This window comes from Orbicella faveolata, unplaced genomic scaffold (genome assembly GCF_042242905.1).
Source record: "Orbicella faveolata isolate gen_17 unplaced genomic scaffold, um_ofav_v1 contig_34, whole genome shotgun sequence".
Lineage (NCBI taxonomy): Eukaryota > Metazoa > Cnidaria > Anthozoa > Scleractinia > Merulinidae > Orbicella > Orbicella faveolata.
Window position 1 is genome coordinate 18,959,456 of NW_028301563.1, and position 23,350 is coordinate 18,982,805.

Consider the following 23,350-nt stretch of genomic DNA (forward strand, 5'->3'; position numbering starts at 1 on the left):
AAGAAAAATATTGAGAAAGCTCAACTTCATATGGACTCTAAGAAGAGTGTAAAAAAAAAACCAACAAAAAAAATGTTTGACAGAGTGAGACCGGTTCCACTTAGGAGAAAAATCAGCACATCACGTGATCACCCTAGTAACTGCTGCGAAGGAGTCTTAGGGATTAGTTACATAAATTGTCGGCCTTATCTTTCAGAACTATAGTTATTACACCACAACCTTGCATAAATTGGAAGACTAAACGCAAAGCACATTATATTACTATTACTATTACTATTATTATTATATACATTACTACTGAATGAAAAAGCTTTCACTAAGACGATTGTGAGCAATGAAGAGGACACTGTTTTACAGGCAATTTAGGGTCGATCAACGAGGTGAACATCGTTCAAAAAAGCGTGATGATGTCGTTACGGTCTATTTATAGTCTAAAAACTTTCTCTTACAGTCCTAACACTTAGTTTGAGTATACAGGTGCGGTGGATGTCAGTCTACCAGCAATTTTTTTTTTTTTTTCTGAATTTTTGACAGTAGGATTTACTTGGTTATTCTGAAACATTCAGTAATCGTTAAAATACTCCTTGCAATTTTGATGCGACAACTTGCATCGTTGCAAAAAATTTTGCATCGGTTTAAGATATTTTCTGATTTCAGAGATAGTGAAATCCGAAATGACAGATCTTAGATGAAGGACTTAATGATGTCGTGGAATTTTATTTATTTTTAACTATTGATCTCATTCGTTGTTATCAAAACTATATTTTTTATAAGAATTACTTAATTCTTGTATTAATTTTTTTATTAACTGTATTAATTATTTATCTATTAATTGTAGTTATTTTATGTATCTTATTAGTACACGACCCCACAAGCTTGTTAGCTTTGACGTCTTTTATCGTGTATAAATAAAGGTTGTATGTATGTATGTATGTCACAACGTCATGACCAAAAAAAATATATATATATCACCAACTAGAGCAACCCAAGAGCTATCTTTTCGCTCTTATAAGTCCATAACGCTCTTATAATTTATTTTTCTCTGCTTTTTTCGTGGCGTACCTGTAAACTAGCTTTTTAGCTAAGCGTACCGACCACGTTAAATATATTGATTGACTGAATTGATTGATTTTGATTATACGTCTTATTACAAAACAACGAATGGGTGGGTTCCACCCGCCTTCCATCCCCCTTCCTCTGTCCCCGAATTACGAGAGGGGTATAAGTTAATTTCTACGTACGAGGGCTCATCCCTTTAGGGAGCAGCTACATAGATAGGATGCTCTCTATAAGAAACCATTTTGTACTCTTTTCTCTGTCTCAGGGGAGCAGCCATATCTTCATCACCTCACGATTAATCACGATTCTGTACATGTCACTCTCGAAAGTAACCCATAAATCAAATTACCGTTTCCTTGATGTGATATTCCCAAATAGTTATAAGGAAAAATGGAGGGGGGGATGTGAGAAAAACGTAGGAGGATTAAGGAGGGACGGCGAGAGAGCGTGTAAGAAAAGGGAGCTTAAGAAACTACGACGGCGACGTCGAGGACAACGTCGATTAAAAAATGAATTTATATTTTACCTACGAATCTCGTTGTACTCTAGACTCATTTGATTTGTTTATCACTGTCAAAGCTATCACGAATCTGAATCTAGGACACATCGATTAATTCGAAATAAAAATTTAAAAAATTAGCCGTCGTGGTACACATGCTCCAGAAAACGCAGAATTTGGTCATTTTACGTTGTTGTTTAGCAGAGGACGACCAAAATATATACAAGAATTATAACGCACGTGCACAGCCATTGTTCTGCTCATTAAATCTTTTGTTTAGCGACGTTGCCATCGTGGTTTTCTTAAGCTCTCTGGTATTTTTAAGGATGGTGCCTACTGAATACAAAGTTTTTTTGCGCCAGGTTAGAACTTTGCAAGGGCTATTGGAATCACAAAGAAAAATGGGGTGGCCACGCATTTTTTTTTCAAAATAATTAGCCTTGAATCTCTACTAATATACTGACATTACATTTTTCTGAAAAGAGAAGCCAAGCATATCTCTTTACAGATTTCCTTACAATTCGCCTTTACATACGAAAAGCAAACACATTTATAGAGATCTTAAGACTACATGGTAAATGTTAACATAAAAACCATTTTTGGTATGTTTTCAATAACAAAATCGTTGCCACAGCGCTTTTATCGTCTCTAACAGCCTTTCTTTTGTTCAGCTAAAACACATGCTGAAAAGCTTTTCTTCCGAACCAGAAACTAACCACGTGTTGAATAGGCCTGCTACTTCCATTTCATAACATAAAATGGAGGGGTAACCACCTGTTTTTATTTATTTATTTATTTTTATTTTTATTATTATTATTATTTTAAAGTTATCCCTCTTTTTTGAAAACTATTACGGTGTTAGTTACATTTTTTATTTCCTGTCTCCTCCCCGGTAAGTAAAACATTTGCGTCTCTCGCACTTGTTTTATGCTCGCGATGCCGTCTGCAGGCACATGTTTACAGCTAGATTTCAACATAATTTTCGACAGATAACAGCTAGTTTTTCAGCTGGAAACAGTTAACAGCTAGTGGTTAGCGATACGCTGCTATTTTAGGGTTCCTCGTTTTAGTCTTTCATTTTAGTCGTGTACTCGTGTATTTGGTAGCGTAACTGATTACGTCAATGTCAACCATAGTGCGCGCGTGGTGGCTAAAACACACCTTGCGCAATGCGCAGAACTGGTGTACACGAACAAAAGTAGGCACCGTCCTTAACACGCCACTTCTGGTATGGCAGGAGCTGCTATAAACTCTGACTGGTTAATTTTGACAGTACTGCCAACACTCCGTCAGTTCTCTCATTTACTGTCAATCAGAAAGATGGCGCGCGCAGACTGCGAACGCGATTTCGAGAAAGCCAAATTGTGTTTCATGTTGAACGACTGTCTGCAAGATTTTTCTCATACTCAAGTGCTAAGGAAGGAGCAATAAATCTGCTTAGTAAATCTAGCTTGTGGGAGAGACGTTTCCGCGATTCCCCCAACCGGTTTCGGGAAAAGTTATTTTTTTTAGGTTGCGATTACATCAGAAATGTAAACGAAGCCAAAAAAATGACATATACAATACGCGAAACAGTCAACAGACTTGCGCGTAAAATGCTAGATTTGAATCATGTGGTGCCAGAATAAACAAGGACGAATAAACCTAGACATCGAGCTCGAGAGACATAAAATTGCGCAAATTGATGTAAGAAACATAATAACATCTCTAGACAAACGTGTAGCTTTCCCAAAGTAAAGGTGAGGCATCTTCGAAGAAAAGTCGGACGAGGATAAATATGATATCTGAGATAGTCGTGATATGAAGCACTATACTGTATTTGCGAGCAGTTCTAATTAAACAGCCGGGTCCGGCGTGACAATATAGAATGCAACAAAGCAACATGTTCACGAAAAAATTAATATTTTGTCCCAGGAAAGCAAATACGTAGAAGCATATTTTGCAATAAAAATAAGCCAAAGCAATGCAAAAGAACATGACAAATTACAGAGGTATCAAAGAAGGCGACATGCAGACTAGACGCAAAAGAACATGGCAAATTACAGAGGTATCAAACCAGGCGACGTGCAGACTAGACGGCCGAAACCACGCAGAACTATAACCTCGAAAAATTTGCTATAGCACAGTCTAACGGGTTAAGTCTACTTACAATTCCTGCTTATATTAGTATAGGCAGTCGTCGTACCAGGTCCATGACTAGTCAGTTCCTATGGTGACTGGCTAACCCAATTCTTAAACAACAGACACGGCCAAAAACCCCACAGGCGTAACCTCCTAATAACACAACATGAAGTGCCCTTCATACACACGAGTGAATCAAAGAATGGTTGAGAGAAGAGAACTGAAAATCTACAAATGTCACGAACCGTAGGATTCAAGTAGGCCCGTCAACCCCATTTTAAACAGGCGATCGAAAACATGCAGTCTAGCCTGCGAACAGGCTCTAGGCGATCCCGAACGTTTTGCTCTCCGAATTCTTCGGTTACGCGTTCGTCCGTTAGCTTTGCTCGCTAATTTTTTTTTCCTGCCCACACCGGGAGGCTGTTCGCTGGCTACATGCAGTCAGATGAGACTCCCGCTCGCAAATTACTCATTTCCTCGCGCGATAAATAGGGAAACATTTCCAGCTAGCTGAAAAGTTAACATTTTCACTTTCCGACGCCTCATAAACCAAAGGTGGGTGGAAGAGGGTCATTAAAGATATTCTTACGGGCTCTCTCCCTTCCCTTCCTCACCTCAGTCCCCCCTTGTTTTTTTCTCTCCCTCGCCCTCTTTTTTTTTTTTTCCGCTCGTTCTTAACTACCGAAAGCCTGGAACAGGCTAGCCTTAAACTTGATAGATTGCGCTCACTTCTGCACGCTCTTCAACATTTCCGAGATCTGATGAGCCCAAATATAAGAGACCCTGTCCGAACTTGGCAGACACTAAAAGCCCAAAGCATTTTTACTCAGGTCAGAGCGAGATAAGTAAACTACAAAGTACACATGAACCTGCATAATACTGTCAGCATAGTTCCCGGGAAGTCCTAATAAAGAAATAAAGTTTGAAAATGTATTTAAAACTGATGCATACAATTAAACTTATCGATTGTAAGGATGGCTCGTTTAAAAAGTTCAAGCGCTAAAACTACTTTGGGCTTTAAATTCTGACATGAAACTCACTCTAATACTGCAACATGAAATAATAACCTGCAAATTTGTCATATCTCTTTTCTTTCACTTTTCTCCATATTCAATCAAATAACTACCTCCCCAAAACAACAAAGATAACACCAACAATGAAAACTCTGAATCCACCCCTACCAGAAAAAACAAACAAACAAACAAACAAAACAAAAGCCGATGGCTAGTAATTTGCTAAATACAGATGAAATATGTTTCGCCTTTTTCAACCTCCTGTTTCAAGGCCTTTATACTTAATTGTGTAGCTATAGTAGCAGTTCCTAAACATTGATTTCCTAAAACATGTTTCTGTATCTATTTTCTTGTTGTTCAGAGTCCAATGGTAGTTATGGTTCCACTTCCAATGCGTTCATATTTTCACTCCGCAACAAAGAAGGTCTTGGACCAGTTAAGAGCATGGTAGCGAAACCATCAAATGCAATTTACAGGACCTCAAGTTATGGTCCAACATTTGGTACAGGGTGGGACATCTACATCGCTAACAATGCCAACAGTAACATTAATCCATACACAGACTTTGGTGAAACCAACGTCTACTCTGTTCCAAGTGGAGTACAAGACCAGTACACAATCCTGGCTGGGACTCGTTACTTCACCCCTGATCAGGTGGAGGTGTTTTATCTTGGCTGAATCACAAGACTTGAAGATTGAATTTATTTACTTGATATCACTATTGCACTTTAGAATCTCTGTCGTAGGTGTTGATGGCGAAATCTCCAAAACGGCCGGTTACGTTTGGTAAATACATGCACCTAGGTTATAATGAAAAATACAGCCTCTTCTTTGTTTTAATTCTCGGTTGTCATTTTTAATAATTTGTAGCCACTTATATTTATGCAAGTGAAATCCTAATTTTTAACACTACTCCACCAAGACAACAACCAGGAATAGCTGATACTCGAGATCGTCCAAATGTTTTAAGAGGGTCTCAATGGGCTGGTGGTTTTTACGGCTAACGGTTAATTTCTTGTCTCGTAACCCCTAGTTTATTTACCTTATAGACAAATAAAAAATCTTAGAAATCAATCACTACTGTTTAAAAAGGTTTTAATTTTCATTCTTAAAAAAAAAAAAAAGTTGTAAAAAAATAATTTGATTGTTGAAAAACATAAAAAAGGTAGCTTTGTACATTTCGGGATGAAAAAAAATATTATCATACGAATTTTGCCGAATATTGTCTCTAAGCTTTCCCCTGTACCATCAAGCTACCAGACAAGTCAAAAAAAAAAAAGAAAGAAAGAAAAGAAAGAAAGAAAAGAAAACAAAAAGCATTGGCAAGAGATCTTGGAGTTTTCAATTTCGGAGCTATCTTTTTACGGTTAAACTTTTGTACGGCTAACGGAGAAAATTTTCCAATTTTCACGCCTAACGGTTTAAAGTTTTGTTCGTTTTAGGACTAAGGGTTAACTCTATTGAGACCGTCTTTGAACAGCGGGGCGATCTTAATTTAAAAAAGTATTTTTAGGCACCTGTAAACGTGTGTCATTAAAATTGCTTCCTTGTGACCATTTTGTTGAATTTCGTCCTGTTGTTGTTTGTTTGTTGAAAGGAAATACTAATGCTTCAGAATGCACTGCTCAGAATACCTCGACCATCGCATTCGCTTTCGACAACATATCTTCGCCTTCTTTAATCTGGGATTTATGGTTGAACTTTTCAAACTTCGTGCAGTTATCAGAAACACTGCTACCGATGGAAACCGCCCGATTGTTTACATCTGATGATCCTGGAAGCTGATTTACACTTGCTTGTGTTAAAGCGAGGGAATCTATTTGATGAGAACTGTGACGGAGTTCAATATTTCGGTAATTGTTGTGATTAAGATGATAAATTGTAAGTTTCTTCGTGGTGTTCTGCACAGGATGCGCGACAGATCTGCCGATGGTGTTTTTCACTAAGTGACTTCAGCTTTACTTAAGGACTGGACAAACTATGATTGTTTTTCATTAGTGCCCGCCAAGGTTACCGGCTGCTACGTCTTCTAGAAAACAAAAAAATGTTAAGGAAAAATCTCTAAACTCTTAGCTACTCGGAATTAAATTTACTTTCTCTTGCTGTTTTTAATCGGCTTTTACCGTTTCAATGCGCTTGAATTTTCAGAGCCAGGCTTTTCCTAATTTGCATAATCCGTAATCGTTCCGTAGGTATTACGGTTGCATGATGACCGCTCAGATCTCGCTCTTAGTCAATCAGAGCGCGCGTTACATCGACCATAATCCAAAGCCATATAATAAGGTGTATTGAGCCCCGTCCACACAACACTGGAGAAATTTGAAAACGCAGCTTTATTTGTCCGGTTTGGCCTTCCGTCCACACTAATCCGTCACGGAAACGAGGCTTTTCGTAAGCGATGACGTTACGATAATCATGATACCCCCCTGCCTGAGTTTTACTCAAACACAAATGCAAAACGATCGGTGATTGTTGTGTTTTCAAATTCCTCCGGCGAAGTGTAAACAGGGAATATTTGATTCGTTTTCCGGGTGAAACCCCTCTTCTCAATTTGTTTTGTTTTGTTTTGTTTTTTTCGGCCTAGTGTGTACGGGGCCTCAGTAAAACCATCAAATGAAATAAATGTGTTCAGAATATTCAACCTAACGGGCCACTTTATGACAGAGCAGCTAGATGAACTCTACAGGTCTTGTACCCAACGGCAGGTATTAATACTTTACAAGTACAAGCTTAAAAAAGCACGAACTGTTTCACAAAGCAAAAGGCCTCGTTTTAGGTCCCCTCCATGGCACACTGGAAAAAAATTAAATCATAGCTTTATTTCTACGGTTAGGCCTATCGTCCACACAAAGGTAGCGTACACACTACGCCAGAGAAATTTGAGAACGCAGCTTTCTTATTACGGTTTGCCGTGCTCTCCACACTAATCTGTTACGAAAACGGAAATTTTCGAGAACGCCGGCTTTACTAACCGGAGAAATTTGCGTTTTAGCGTGGACGGAGAACGTTTTGAAAAGGGAGTTTTCAAATATCTCCGGCGTAGTGTGGGCAGGAAACATTTGATGCCTTTTCAGCGTAAAAACGTCGTTTGTAAAATTCTCCAGCACAGTCTGGCCGGGGACTTGTTTTCTTCCATCAGGAAGCTAAGATACACCATCGGCACACAAAATGTTACACGGCACTAGGTTGATTAGCTTTAGTACTATCTTTAAGCGATATCGATTTTGATATACTTCTGTTATCGTATTAACATGAACGCCAGTGAAATGAGTTGAACTTTGTTCCAGTTCCTGCTCACTTGAACAAAGTTCTGTTAACCCAATACCTGCACGTATTCAGCAGAAAGAAAAGGGTCTAATACTTCCTCTCACGTTTCATGATCTGCGACTCTCCATAGAAATTAAAGAAAACAAGAATAGCATTTTCTCTTTCAATTATTCTTTAGCGTCCGAGAACACTGAACAACATCACAAAATATGTTAAAAGGGAACTTGGGAACTATTTTAAAGCACGTCGTTTACTGTTGAGTCTAGTTAGCTAACAAAAAAGTGCCATCAATAACAATGGCTGTTTAACGGTTATCTAGAATTTGTTGCTCTTTGAAAATCATTTGTCACTTTAACCTCCAGCAGTGACAACGAATTAAAACAGTCAGCTAGTACTGGTCATGAGCAACACAACTTGACTTGCTGATTCACAGCAAAATCGTACGTGCATAACAAAACACATTAGAAATCACTCTCAGTTTAGTTTCCACGGAAGCTGAGCAAACTAATAATTATGGTATCAGATTAGTCTCTCTCTGATTACACCACGTCCCAAAGATTTAGCTGTCAGTGCCACAATAGAACGGAAATACCAACTGAAACTGTAACTGATATTCAGGCAAGGTCAACATTCCTTTGAGTATTCTCAGCGATATAAGTAAGCTAAAACATATTTCAATCGTTCAATTTCTTGCACAAGAAAATCAGCTAGCGATCATGGAAACCAAGAGCGCAAAGGGATCGTCTGTTGTTCTCTTTGGCTTGTCATTCAATTTAATTCTGACGTTGGCTTCACTTGGTTTCACGTGCTATTCTTTGAATCGATTTGATTCTCGTCTAACAGCAGTTGAACAGGATTTGTTGGCTACAAATAGTCCATATCGGCTTGCCGATGGCGTGATTGTTAAACCAACATCTACGCATTCACCTCTAAGTGGGTCGGAAAAGAAGAGCAATGTCGCCAAAAGAGCTGTCGATTATCCATCTATGTGCCGTAAATGCAGCAGCGCCTGTCTAAACTTGAATGTGCATCGAAGTGTAAGTTGTTCTTTATATATTGTGCCTATTTATTCGTGTGGTTACTTCCGCGTTTCAAATATTGACAGCCAGTTCTGAGGTTTTTGATGGATTTGTTTTTTACTCAGACACTTAACTCATTCTCTCGTTCAGTTGATTGTTTTCTCTGAATAAAATTAACCTCAAGGTAAAACTATATTATTTATATAACCGCAAAATTTATGAAAAATGAGTCACTTGAAAGTTCAAGCTTTTGTACAAGTGAAATACATACATTAAACTCGCTCCAAGTGACCTGAAGAAAAGAAAAGTGCAAATAGGAAAAAAAACAAAACAAAAAAAAACTGACAGTCCTTTAAATTTGTCTAGTGTGGTACGTTTTAGAGTGAGATGCAGTAAAGAGGATAAAGTTGGCATTATTCAGGTCTATTTGAATTCAAGCATATGATTATGATGATTGGCATTAGCTAGAAGCCTTCATACAAAGTAAATAAAGAATTACTTTTTATCTTCCTGTTACAATGTAGCGTCTAAAGACAACGACGTCAGGAAGTCGTAATTCGAAGGGGATTGGGGAAGCGTGTTGTCAGCTTAAGGTTACTCCAAACGTTTGCGGGGCTACTTTTTCCAAATTTTGTTTTTTCCAACCAAATTAAAGTTCATTGTTCAAGGTAACATTTTCCAAAAAATGAGAATAAAATATTAAAACGCGTGCGAGTTATTGGGAAAAAGAGGTTTTTTTAAAAAAAAAAGTTAATAAACCGTCAAGGTGTCATAGTCCCCAAAAGGCATGGACTCCTCAGCGACCTTTTCGCGGCAAAATTAAACGGCACAATCCAGAGATCCTATATCAAGTACTTTGAATTTGAGATTTCATGTCCGTCAAGAGTCCCTTTTTGTAATCACGCTTCGGCAATTGCTCCTCAGTTTCTTTTTGTTTTGTTGCACATCGCTTTTCTCCGTTTTGCCCTTTAATGTTGACCACCGGCCGAAAACGTATGCGCCTAAAACGTGAATGTAACACTATCGCTTACCGCGAAGCTCAACTTTCCTTAATGTGAACGCTAGGGGTTCTGTTATTTTATTGGCTGGCGGCATTTTGAGTTGACATATCCCTCTGAGAAGGCGTAACATGTTTATAAATCTTTGGAAGGCGAAAACTTGCACTCGTTTTTCGAGAGAATCCCTACAATTTAAACGAATTATTAGGGTATGTAGAATCGACGATTTTCCTTGAAATTTGGCCAGAACATTCACTGAAAGATACGGAACATAAACCTGTCGGCGAATTATTTTATTTCAAAGACTTTTCTCGTGGCGGTCTCTAACACAACACGTTACGCGAATTTTTCGATAATGGAACTTGACAGATCTATAAAAAGATAACCAATAGAAATGAAAGAAAATGCTGACATGCTTTGAGATATTGATGCTCTGTGATTAACACTGCACAGTTATTTTGCATCAACGATCGCATTTGATACCCGATTAATTCGCGGGAATTTCAGCCGGTCGTTTTGGCGTTAACGGCTTCTGTCGCCTTAGGAAAGCAGTCGGCGAAAAGGGGATATAATTTTATCGATTTTTACATTTTATAACCTTTCTATTGATTTATAGTTTGTGGGGGTTTCCCTCAAAACAGTGCGCGCACGAATTGTTTTTTTTTTTTTTTTTTTTTTTCCTGGAGGACAACCGCGAAGGTTTGAAGTAACCTTAAACGGAATAATATTTAATATAACCAGTAGGGGAATCTTTGTTCGCAGTATTTGCCTCATTACCATATAAGCAGGTTCTGATGGAGCTACAAACAAATCAGTTCTGAATATTGAAAGGCATAGCAAGATTAAGTCTGCCAATGAGTTTGGGCCAGATGTATTGAATACTTTCAGAGCGATTCGGGTTTAAAAACTCAAAACTTTGCAAAGAATGTATGAGCTCAGTTGCGCTTTTGCCACCCGAAAATTTCGCAGTTTCTGAAAGACAATTTTTCCTTGAATAATACGCCGAAAGAGCTAATTTCACCATGTATTAAGCATCACTAGCTCTTTAACTGTTTGGAATCGATTCATATCTAGCATGTCGTCTTCTATAAGCAAAGCCGTATGCTAATGAGCCATTGTGTAAACAATGACCTCACCATAGCTGACTATAAACTGGCATAGGTGTTTAGCGGAGTACTGAAACTTGATACACTTTAAAAGACATTGACCGTAAATGTAGGTAACAAGGCAGACGAATAATTCTCCTCCGACGCGAACTTTATTAGACGTATTATGTGTCTAGATATATAGGGAAAGTGAAACGAATTCGATTACAAACCTCACACGAATTTGAACAAGCCTGTGGGTATTGTACGTTCTCAGATGTATGTTTCGTCTAAGTTGTTACGAGGTGAGTAAAACAAACGAAATTAACTAAACTACAAATCCGAATGAAATTTGTGATCAAGCGACAGACGTATGCTCTGAAAAAAAAGTTACCGTCGGAAATCACCGTGCACGTTTTTCAGCTATTTAGTTAAAGTAAATTAAGGAAGTCGTTTGTTCTCTGGTCATACTTTTTCGGGAACATGGCCAAAACATCAACAACTGGGCACTCGATCCTTTGATAATTATTATTGAGGACTTAGCTTATAACAAACTTGTTAACAACCCTTCGAGGTAAAAGCGCTGTAACGTACGGTCTACAAGCTGAATGTTGTCAACCACCTTCATCTGTTACGAACCGATGATTCGCGAAGTGCCTGCCTGTGTGGTCTCCTGAAATAGCACAGGAAGATTGGTACTATCTGTCAAGTGCATTAACAAACTATGTGCAATCAGCTATTTAGATGTCACCAACATATTCATTGCCATCACCTGGAAAAAGCCAAACGCAAGGGATGGCCTGTTCTGAGGCAGCAATGGTAGCTTCAAGCCATCTTAAAACCTTTATTTTTTATCTTTTCACTCAGCAGAACTTGACGGTGAAAGGTAGTCAGGAAAAGACAGTTTGCGTGGAAGGTAAGATTTATGTGATGGTATATTCTTCTTTCAGGGCAGTGGTTCGCCTACATCTGGAGCTTGTCTTTGTCCACACTCGAATGGGCGTCAGGCTATTGAATTTTGATACCCATTCGTGTCAAACTTCAATGCTTTTATGGTGAGTGTCCAGAGTAAGGCACAGGTAATATTAAAATCGGTATTACCTTTATGCATTTATAATGAAGTCCTGCTAACTTGTAATTCTTTTTTTTTTTTTTTTTTTGCTGCATCTGAAAAAGACCGCATGCTTCTCAGGTTTGAAATCATGGACAAGCCGTTATCACTCAGTTAAACGAGTCACAAAATCGTACGTTGGAGATGGATGTATACTGACTTAATAAAATACAAAACCTAGTTAAATTTAGCGTAACGTCATTTCAGGGACCTCGTAAATAATTTCATATTATCCTGTAGGACCACGAGGGTTACCGGGCCCTCCCGGTTCACCTGGACCTACTGGTCCCCCGGGCCCTTCTGGACCAAGTGGTAAAAGAGGAAGAAAGGGAACCGCGGGTCTCCCAGGACCCCAGGGAAAACGAGGCAGCAGAGGATTACCAGGACCCCCCGGACCTGTAGGCCCGTCTGGTAAATCAACACAACGTGAAGCAAGTCCTAGTAATGGAGGTCAGTTAGGTAAGATCATTTTTCCCGGAGATGAAGCTGTAGTCTAGTGTGATGATTCTGCAATTGCATACCTTTTTTTTTTTTTTTTTTTTTTTTTTTTCAGAGTCACCGCACTTTATTGCAAAGCCCTCTCCTTCCGTGACGGTGAAAGAGAAACAAAACGTGATATTACCCTGCAAAGCAGCTGGATTCCCTCCGCCGGTGATCACGTGGTATAAGGATGGTCGTTTGATGAAAGAAGAAAGAAAACAGTTTAAGAAAAGAAATTTGGAAATAAAGAACATTTCGTTTGAAGATAATGGCATCTACACTTGCACAGCGGAGAATCTGTTGGGCAGAGTTCAGTTATCAGTTAATGTAACTGTGAAAGGTACTTACGACATTGAAATTAACGAACGTAATTACCTCAGCATAACATTTAAAACATGCGATCTCGTCCTGTTTGGACAAACAGTGACATACTTACTACTTCTAATGGTTATTATGAGGGTTTCAATGGGGTTAACCGTTAGCCGTAAAACGGGCCAAATTTGCCTTTAGTCATAAAAATTGGAAAATTCTAACCGTTAGCCCTAAAAACATAGAAAGAGAGTCTCAATATCTGTTGTTAAGGGTTTTTTGTTTTGTCACGTTTCTCCCTTTATTTCGCGCCACTTTTGCGAGTTGATGGGTTCGCTCAGTTCTCCGTCATGGCTTGGCTTTCTTTCAAAAGTTTTTCGATATGTCTGCAAACAGCACTCTTTAAAACAATGATATCAACTACTAAATATTTCGTGAAGAATCGAATTAAGCGATGTAGAAAAATGAAATAGTCAAAGAAAGACCCACAGCAACATAACGTTGTTTAACAAAAGAACAGAAAACCTGAAGATCTACCACCACCAGAACTAGATGCATACTTTTCAGTAATGGCATTCAGTTGCTTGTATCTAAGAACTTTCGCTTATCATATTCAACTCGACATTTCACTCGTTTGCTCAGTCGGGAGATGTCGAGCTGAGCACGAGAAAAGAAATTCAAAATCTATGTGCGCCCATGTATTATTCTATATCGATTTCATAATTTTTAACTTGCGGATTTGACAGTATCTCAGTCTCTGTGATGTAGCAGCTCAAAATCAAACAAACTTACAAGATCCGTCTAAGCAGAGGGCTTGCATAAGCAAAACGAATCGGAATGTATAGAAGTATTCTTCCTTATTAAGGCGCCCAATCGTTGCACAAAAAAATATCTTAACTGAAATCTTGTTTTACATATGCTTATTTCGTCTTTCTCTGTTCCGTCTGTTCGATTTGCAGTACCAGCAAAATATAAGACAGAACCAAAGAGTTCTGTTATTGCTTACAAGAACTGGGACACAATTCTCAAATGTGACATCTTTGGCTACCCTTCACCTGTGATTACATGGACAAGATCACGCAAGGCACTTCCAGTCAACAGACATGTCATTGATGGCAATACACTTACAATCAGAAACACGACGGAAGATGATGGTGGTGCTTACGTTTGCCAGGGTGCTAATGAACTGGGGAGTGTGATGGCAGTGATATGGATCTTTGTAAAAGATGTTGGTAAGCTTAAGGTAAAGGAAAATAGTATCGTGAAACTAAAAGCGGTTGTAATTGTACTGTGATTTGTCTCTTTAAGTGAATCCCGTCATTGTGTCAAGTCCTTCCAATGAAATTCAAGTGCAGAATGTTGGCGATACTGTCAAGTTAAATTGTTCTGCTCGTGGCCTGCCGTTACCTAAAGTCAAATGGTTCAAGGATGGGCGACTTGTTATTTCTAAAGCGAAACATGACGTCACAGATGTAATTAAGAGTGAATTTGTGATTCATCGCTTCAAGCCTAGTGACGCTGGGATCTACAAGTGTCTAATTTACAATGATAAGAATGGGACAGCCGAAGCCAACACATCTTTGAGTGAGTAAACGATTAACTTTGTTTTGCTTAGCGGTAGAAATCGAAAAACGTTTTTTTTTTTTTTTGAGTTTTTCACAAAAATACAAGCACATTAAATAGTATCAGGCTCTTCTTTACAAGATGTAGATGTGCTGTTAAAGAACGATTTACAATTATAAAACTAATATACTGTAGATGACTTGTTGTTGTATAGATGACTTGTTGAAGAGACCTCAGTTACATCAGTTGGTGGTTTTGTACTTGAGTATCGGAAGCTACCCGCTCATAAGCGGTTGACCAAACAATTGACACCGCAAAAGTTGTATGAAAAGTCTCAAAGTTTAAACACTATAGCTTGAATGTTGTTTTAATAAACAAAGTTTGACATCAGCTCGGCACTTTATGCCGACCTATTGCCTTGGCGAAATAGGGTTAGTTAATATCAGAACTGAGAAGTGAATATTGTTTCTCACGCGTTCTCATTGGCCAACTTGGTGTATTTTTTTTTACCTCCGAGTAGAGATTTTGAAATTTCCAACCCTTTGCTGGTTTATTGTATATTAACCAAAGCAACTTTTTGGTCCGCTAGTTATTCAGCTTGAGTGGTATATTCTAGAACAATTATTCACCTGAGTGTCAGTGAAAGCGGGAATATCAACGACTATTCGCTTCCACTTCAGTGAATAATTGCTAAGTATTCATCATTTTATTTTCATTCGTGTTTAAGCAAAATGAACTTTAAACAGACGATGGGGAAATGCGATTACCCAAAATACCTATCGATGTTATGACGTATGCTTATAATCACGCTTATCATGCAGAACAACCTTTCTCGAAGCAGCGGTACATGTAGATAATGGCTCCTTGCTAGCAAACCTAAGTCATTAGCCGAACAAAACATTTTTTCCCCATTATAATCCCATTAAATTAAACCATAACCAGGATTGTAGACTAACCCTAGGCAATAGTTTATTGTAGTCCATGTATTGATTTATTATCTTCGCAAAATTCAGTCATATGTCATTGGGCAATTCAGAAATTAATGCACAAAAACTTCCTGCTTCCGAGATTAAAGAGACAACATGTTATGTCGGACAGTCCGTGTGGCCGCTTTCTACTTTTATGTTCATATAAACAATCTATCATTAAAGGAGGTCACTCCAAACAAACAAACAAAAGAGCGCAAATAAAAAGTCTCGCACTACTAAGTTTGGCTAGGCAACGAACTTTCAGCCTCTGAAGTGTAGGTTTTCCTGATGAAATTCTTCTCCGGCTAAAGAGGCCCAAAAATTTCACATCGTCGCCGACATTTTAAACAGTACTGAGCAACAAGACCGTGTTTTCGTGACTTCATTCCTCCCAAGAGATTTTGTCCATGGCTTCCGACAAGCCTTTTACTATATAGCTACCACTCTAGGTTATGGCTGCTCTTGAGCTGTATTATTTCGAGCCAAACGTGCTCCAAACCCCGAAAACGATAGCAGTGAAGGTAGTATGCTTTTTGGAGTGTCGTGATTTTTGTCATCACTCGACAGAAATTCAATGGTTTGTTTCCTTTTTACAACAAAGAGTTGTCCATGATAAAGAACCACTGTTTAAGTTAACAAATAAAGAAGCCTAAGCCGTGTATTACACTGTTGTAAAACACGACGGGCATTTGAAGCGCGAGGGAAATGTAGAAAACAAGACCGCAGGCGAGTGTTTTCTACATTTATCGAGTGTTCTCAAATGTCCGGAGTGTTTTATCACAGTGTAAAGCACGGCTTAGACTTCTTCATTTGCTTTATGATATAGAGGTGATGTGACGAAAAATAATAAAACAAGGTTTTTCTATGTTTTATTGGGTTTTTGATCAAGCAGAGCGTGCTTAGGGTCCTATCTATATTATAAAGATTTTCTTACCTACCAACCGATCAAACTTAGTTAAAAGCACCCTGTTCCCTCCAGTTGTAACCACCTTATTATAGTGCTAAAATGTTATCAAATAGGTTTTTAATGGGGTTAACAATTTATTTTAAGCCTTAGCCAATTGCGGTGATCCTGGTGTCCCATTGAACGGACAAAAACGCGGCTCGCGACACTGGACTGGGGAATCTGTTTCGTTTATTTGTCATCCGGGATATCGCTTGATCGGACCGACCACTAGGGTGTGTCTGTCTTCTGGTAACTGGAGTGGTACCCAGCCTTCATGTAAGTGAATGTACAACGTAAGCTATGACAAACAGCTATCGTGCTACCTACTAAAGTATGTTGCGTTTTCAATCACACATGATCTGACAGCAAAGTATAGATAAAAACGTTGTTTCAAAATAATAAACTGTTACTAACAAAGCGCTAGAGCAGTACAGGGAGATATATGTCCGAGGTCGTGGTAGTACGGAAGGAGAGCAGCGAGGTACGCACTAAAACGACCGAGGGCCAATAATTGGCAGTACATCTCGAGCAAGCTAGGTTAGAAATTAGGTTGTTATATGGCACAAAACCAAAATACATGGCTCATGACTGCTTCCATAGAAAAGGTCCATATGGGGGAAATCCTGGCAAGAAAGAAACAGTCAAAACGCTCTGATTTACCTCAAGACTTCCCTGCCATATAATAATAGGTATTAGTATAAATTTACTAGCGTTCTATCACGAATGCTGTTCTCCGATAGGCTAGGCTACTCACTATCTAGTCTGTGATGGTGAGTAGCGTAGCAGTGTGCACTTGTTAACAAAATGACGGCCATTTCTTTGCGTTTCGAGTTGTCTTTGAGGAGGATTTAGATAAAGTTTTGAAGGACTAGTAGATTTATACTAAAACTATTAGGTTATTCGCTCTCGATTTCTATCGCGGTTTCTATCGCGTGATAGTTGATTTCGTTAGAAATCTCGAGCTCATAATCTAATTGTTAAATTCGTACTGTCCTGCTCACAAAATAGAATCACTTGGTTAACGGGATGTATTCTTGGTTTGGCAGTTTCTCGGACATTTTTTTTTTCTTCTTAATTTTGCCATTTTAAATAAACCGTTGCGCTCAGATAAAATCCCTTGTAAATGGATTTTTTTGCAATATATTACCGCTCATAAGCATGAGTCACATTCTGGTTCTATTGCCGTGAGCTCGGGTTGCCTGTAATACACAACGAGCTTTTCAACCAGCAAGGATGTAGGGGCCATTCTACATATTGCTATGCAAACTAACCTTATCCTGTCTGTTAGAAGGCAAACACTGGAAAGGGTTTTACTCTTGTGAAGAAGAGTTCATTTATACTGCCAAATAGATCCTTGTATACGGCGGTTGCACCCGCAGTACAAGAGTCAGTCAAAATCCCAAACGACGCGAGTTAGCTAGTCTGCTCAAGTTACTTTGGTCCCTTTTAACACTTGACTTGAAATTTCTGGGTTTAATTAACTTGACGAGGAACAACACATTTTGTTCAGAACAACACTACTATTCTCGTACCTGGCGACATTCGGCAAACCACAAGCCAGTTGCTGGACGCGAGCGACTCAGCTGGTTTGGCGCCAAACTGGAAATTTTAGAAATACGGATGGTCACACATTGCCAGTAGCTAAAAATATTTACTCTATATCCTGGCTTGTTAACAGACAGTCATTTATCGTTACAAATTTTCGTTAAGGGGAATACCTCATATAAGCTGTCTCCTATGTAGTATTCAGGTAGTCTGTTAAGAATGGAGTTATGAACCTCGACTTCAAATGTGTTTAAACCTTTTGACATCTTGTGGTTAATTTGCACGGCTGATAATATGACCATTAGAAGCTGTTTTCTTTCTGTCGTAATATGTTCTTTTTTTCTTTTTTTTTATGTCAATACACGCCACTGCTCTTTTTAATTAAGGTCGCAGAATTTGTCCCTCACTGAAAAGACTGGAGAACGGTTTTATTCACGGACAGCAACTCTGGGAAGGAAACCATGTTTCTTTTACATGTAAGCCTGGTTATTGGCTTACGGGATCCACAGAACGTAACTGCTTGAAAAATGGTACCTGGACAGGAGATCAGCCTCTCTGTGTTCTACTGGGTAATGTACAATGATAAACATAAAGTTGAAAAATCAGTCAATACTAAACGAGGATTAGCATGTTGGAAGAATTTTTAAGACCGATTTTTGAGTAATCTTCCGAAGATGAAAGGTTTAGTCATTAGACAACGAAAACTTCGGTCCATGCCAGAAGCCGCGGATCAATTCTCTCTGTCACTTCTCCCCCCTCACCCCCTTCCCCCTAATCCCGGCAGTATTAATTTCAACTTTGCAACGCTTTGTGGAATCACACGGAGATGACGACAAGTTGTAAGCCTCATTTCTATAAGTTCAAATCTTAAAAGCAATCTCGAGATTAGCTCAGTGAACTGCAATCGAATCGGAGTTCACCTTCTGTACGTAGCCACTTTTCTAAAATACCCAGTTTTTCGAACCCACATCGCTTCAGGGAATATCTGAATAAAAGTTTAAAAAAAAAAAAAAGTTTTATTTGAAGATGGTAGTCGCTTATATCATCACTTATCCCTGATGATCACTCCAGTAAAAACCGGTTTTCTTGACACATGCCTTGATATAAAGGAATTATAAGTCTTGATGGTTGGTGGTTAACCGCATTATGACCTTCTAAAGTGGTCTGCAAAGACTACAGACTATGTATGACTCAAAATTCATTTTACGGTAAGTAGATCCCTATGCTATGACCTCTTTCAAGCGACCACCTACACACCAGGCTCAATATTGACTGTAGCTAAAATGGAGGCTGCTGCGAAGAAATACCATTGAAAACTTAATTTTTGCCGATTGTAATGGAAGATTCTCCGAAATTGGCTAAACTCCACGTAATATAACATGTTTTTTTTTTCTTTAATGCCGAATCCAATGTGAAATTACCTGTATGCTTTGAGCATACATTTATTATTGTAACATTTTTCAAGCCAAAAATGAAACAGGCTCCAATATTATTATTCAGGCATTATCACAAATTTATTCAGGCCGAGCTGCTTAAGTCTTTATTGATCGGTAGCTTTCATGTAAAGCTAAGAAATTATATCTTTACTGAAAAGTTTCCTTCTTATCTTAAAGGAATGACCATATATTCAAACATAATTCCGAGCGATGGCTTCCTCCACAGTCATCTCAGTCGGTTTTTGGAACCAGCTGTAGGTTCAAATCCATATTGGAAACTGTGCTACCGCGCCTCCCATCACGGTTGGTCTTCAAGTACGTTCCACAGTCTCTGTGATGGAAGGCAACACACTGTTACTTTAATAAGAAAAAAACAGTATGTGTTTGGAGGATACACCTACACTGCTTGGGGTAAGAAACACTATAGATAATTATTTTGTTTATGCCATTCGAAGATGTGATTTATGTGGCATGGAACGTGGTCCCCCGGAAATTTTCTTTCAAGGTGACAAGGTAGGGGAAGCCTATAACTCCGTTTTGAAATCCAACTAAGGATCAAGTTCATGATACACGACCGAAGTCAACTTAGCGGATGACAATGGAGGATCCACAAGGGATACAGGCTACTTTCAAATTAATATATACTGTATATGAGAGAACCCCTCACCCTGTTCACCCCAAATAATCATATTTTAAAGTGAATAAATGTTTGAAAGAGGATCCCTTGTGGATCCTCCACTGTCATCCGCTAAGTTGACTTCGGTCGTGTATCATAAACTTGATCCTTAGTTGGATTTCAAAACGGAGTTATAGGCTTCCCCTACCTTGTCACCTTGAAAGAAAATTTCCCGGGAGACCACGTTCCATGCCACATAAATCACATCTTCGATTGCCGTGTTGCCAGCATGGTTGTCCTGATGGTGTAGTGGATATCACACCCGACTAGTATGCGGGGGGACGTGGGTTCAAATCCCACTCAGGGCGAATTTTCTTTCAAACATTTATTCACTTTTATTCACATTTATTCACATTTATTCACTTTATATATATATATATATACATATATATATATATATATATATATATATATATATATATATATATATATATATATATGCTAAGAGTATAGCACATCAGAGTATTTTTCCTTAAATAGTAAATGTTACGATACTTAAGACCAAGGGCACAATTTTTCCCATACGGACCGACCTGTAGCCCGGTAAATAACTTTTTTTTTTTGGATGTCTTCTTTTTAAAGTGGGTAAAGAGATAGGAATAAAGAACCTGACGTAACTTTCCCCGTGCTTACAGAGCACCGAAGACCAAAGAAAATAACGTGAGCATGATTTTCAGCGGTGGGCTTTTATTTTGACGCGTGAATACACTCATAGACGAAAAAAGAAAAAAAAAAAAGCCATGCAAAGTCATTGAAATAAAAATTACCTGTCAATTAAACTCCCTTACCAAACCAGCTATATTTTTAAACTGATTGTAAACTGTTTTGAATGTATTTTGACGTCTTAAACAGTATTTTGAAGTCACTAAAGGGTATTTTTGTGCTATTTTGTACAAAATTAAAAATTTTGCTTCTTGTTTGTAATGTATTTCAAGTATAGTTAAAAACCTATTTCATGACATTGGAATAATTTTTACTCTGTTTTTAACGTAGTTTGAGCTCAAAACAGGGTTTAAATAGGGGATTTAAAATCTATTTTAATACTATGGCCACAAAAATTTTGTTCAAACAGTTTAAAAATTCTAGTTAAACCCTGTTTTGAAAGTTATGTTGGCAATGGTTGTAGGTTTAAAAAGTATTTTACAAATTTTCAGTGTTAAAACAGTCTTTAAATAGGATATTTAAAATGTAATTGACATGTCAAGAGTATACAATATGTTTTAAATAGGAAGTTTAAAACCTATTTGAGATAGCAATTCATATTAAGCTTTAAAATACAACCAAAACAGTCTGTTTTAAACATATTTTAAGTTCTAATCAGGTGAGTATACTGTTTAAATAGTAGTTTTGAATAATGACAGCAATGTCTATCTTAAAAACAGATTTTAAATACACCATTTTTGCACTGTTTGTAAATCTAGCCCAATGGAAATTTATAATGCAATCAACATAATTTGCATCCCCTTTTTGAAAACTGCTTATAGTTTCTTTTCACTCAAGCTTTACGTACAAAACCTTTAAACACAATGGTTCTCAACTGTAGTAGGTTTAGTTTACATTGTATCTAGAAAACAGCAGGTAAGTTCTATATTATATATACCACGCTGGACTATCGCACGCTCTCAAGTGGAACTTTTTCGCCCACTGTTATCAACCTGAGCTGTAAAGCAGGAATACAAGAAAAATAACCACGCAATGTTTCAAAAGGGCGGCGGGAGAAGTAATTTTGAAAGCAATTCACGTCCTTCGTCCACCGCATGATTACATGTATGACCATTTTGCATTTGAAAAAGAGGTGAAAGCCAGCATCAGCCTAAATTCTCTTTTCGAAAAGCATTGTGACGGACAAAGCTCTTTGGAGCAAGACAGTCCCAGAAATCAGCTGCACTACTTCTCAAAGGGGAAATAAAGATCTGGCTGAAAATGATCCACCAGTGCCTCAGTCTCCGAAAGAGGGCCCGTTTATGGCTGGAGGATAGAATTTAAATGTGGGATGTCGTCTGAAGTTTTTGATTTAGTTTTCCAAGCTGTATATTATATCTACTGTTAATAATCAATCTTTATTTGTACTCATTCTTGCTAAAGAAAAAAATTACAATTTCAATAAAAATATCAAAAGTAAAAATTTGAGTACTAGCTGCCTGGAATAACCATAGGAGCTCTGGTGCCAGGCAGCCAGTTAACATCAGCATTAAATAGAAATAAAATACAGGTCAGCAAGGAAACTTAAGCACAAATGCACACACAAGAAGAAAAACAAGAAGAGGAAAAACGCTATTTCTATGCTATGAAGGAAGTCTAAAATAGTCAGTAAGTTATATATGAATACAAAACATTAATATAAGAGGAGCACACAGTAGCTATGGAAACTAATAACAGCTATATATTAAACTATAAAAGGAAGGCTTGGAAAGGTGACAGAAATGAACAAAATACTAATTTACAGGTAAATTGGAAAACAACACAACTGCTACGAAAATTTGATGTTCCTTCTTGGAATCAATTTCATGACTAAGCCACTTCGCTTGGTTAATCTAATGAAGTTATGACAAAAACAGTGTGAATCTTTGCCTGTAAATTTATACCGTAAATCAGATCCAGACCCTCTTGTTTCTGTTTGGCCTTGTTTCCCAGCCACTTGGTCTTAACTTCTGTTTGTTATGCTGTGATTACTCATGCAAAAGTGTTATCGGCTGTAACCTCTGAGAACTTTTTAACCTCAGCTGACAGTTTCAATTTTCTAAAAGTTTCCTACAAAACTGCTTTAAAGAAATATTGCCAAGCATAGGATTTGCATCATTTGGTGACAGGATACCAGTACCATGAATTCCAGTTTTGGTATAGGAGAGATCACAGGTAAGCAGACATTACAGTCTGTTTGGCAACCAAACGGACACAGGCACACGCTCAGGTTCTGGCTCAGGCACTGGCTATTTCATAGCTCTCGGCGGTGGCTGTCATTCTGGCTCTGGCTCTGTGCCAAGTGGTCACGCATAAGGAATTTAAATTTGGGTGCCTCAAAAACTAGGACCTAAATGTAAGAGTCTCTTCCAACATCAAATATAAAACTTAGAGTGCAGTGTGAATAGTGTTTAGGAATCTGTATTATAAACATTACTCTATTGGAATTAAATAGATAAACTCACATATTATAACAAAATATTTGGCATAGACATCACCTAAACAAATGCAAAATTAAGAAAACAAAAATCTTACACTTTTAAGACTCTCTCGATATCAAAATTAATCAAACAT

General features: G+C 38.1%; 1 protein-coding gene across 3 annotated transcripts in view; it reads left to right on the top strand.

Annotated features, from left to right (window-relative positions):
* The window catches only part of LOC110068148 (uncharacterized), a 77,344-nt gene that overhangs the window by 37,992 nt on the left and 16,002 nt on the right, over positions 1–23,350 (top strand). The window contains exons 1-9 of one of the 3 annotated variants that reach the window (XM_089271124.1): positions 8,599–8,996; positions 11,932–11,977; positions 12,413–12,631; positions 12,726–12,992; positions 13,921–14,193; positions 14,270–14,545; positions 16,544–16,714; positions 18,370–18,552; positions 19,597–19,830. In XM_089271124.1, the coding sequence (XP_089127250.1) occupies positions 8,676–8,996; positions 11,932–11,977; positions 12,413–12,631; positions 12,726–12,992; positions 13,921–14,193; positions 14,270–14,545; positions 16,544–16,714; positions 18,370–18,552; positions 19,597–19,830 (1,990 nt within the window). In that variant the 5' untranslated portion in view covers positions 8,599–8,675. Of the gene's footprint in view, positions 1–8,598; positions 8,997–11,931; positions 11,978–12,412; positions 12,632–12,725; positions 12,993–13,920; positions 14,194–14,269; positions 14,546–16,543; positions 16,715–18,369; positions 18,553–19,596; positions 19,831–23,350 lie in introns of those variants that run through there. The other 2 variants (XM_089271126.1, XM_089271125.1) reach the window with 2 other exon arrangements.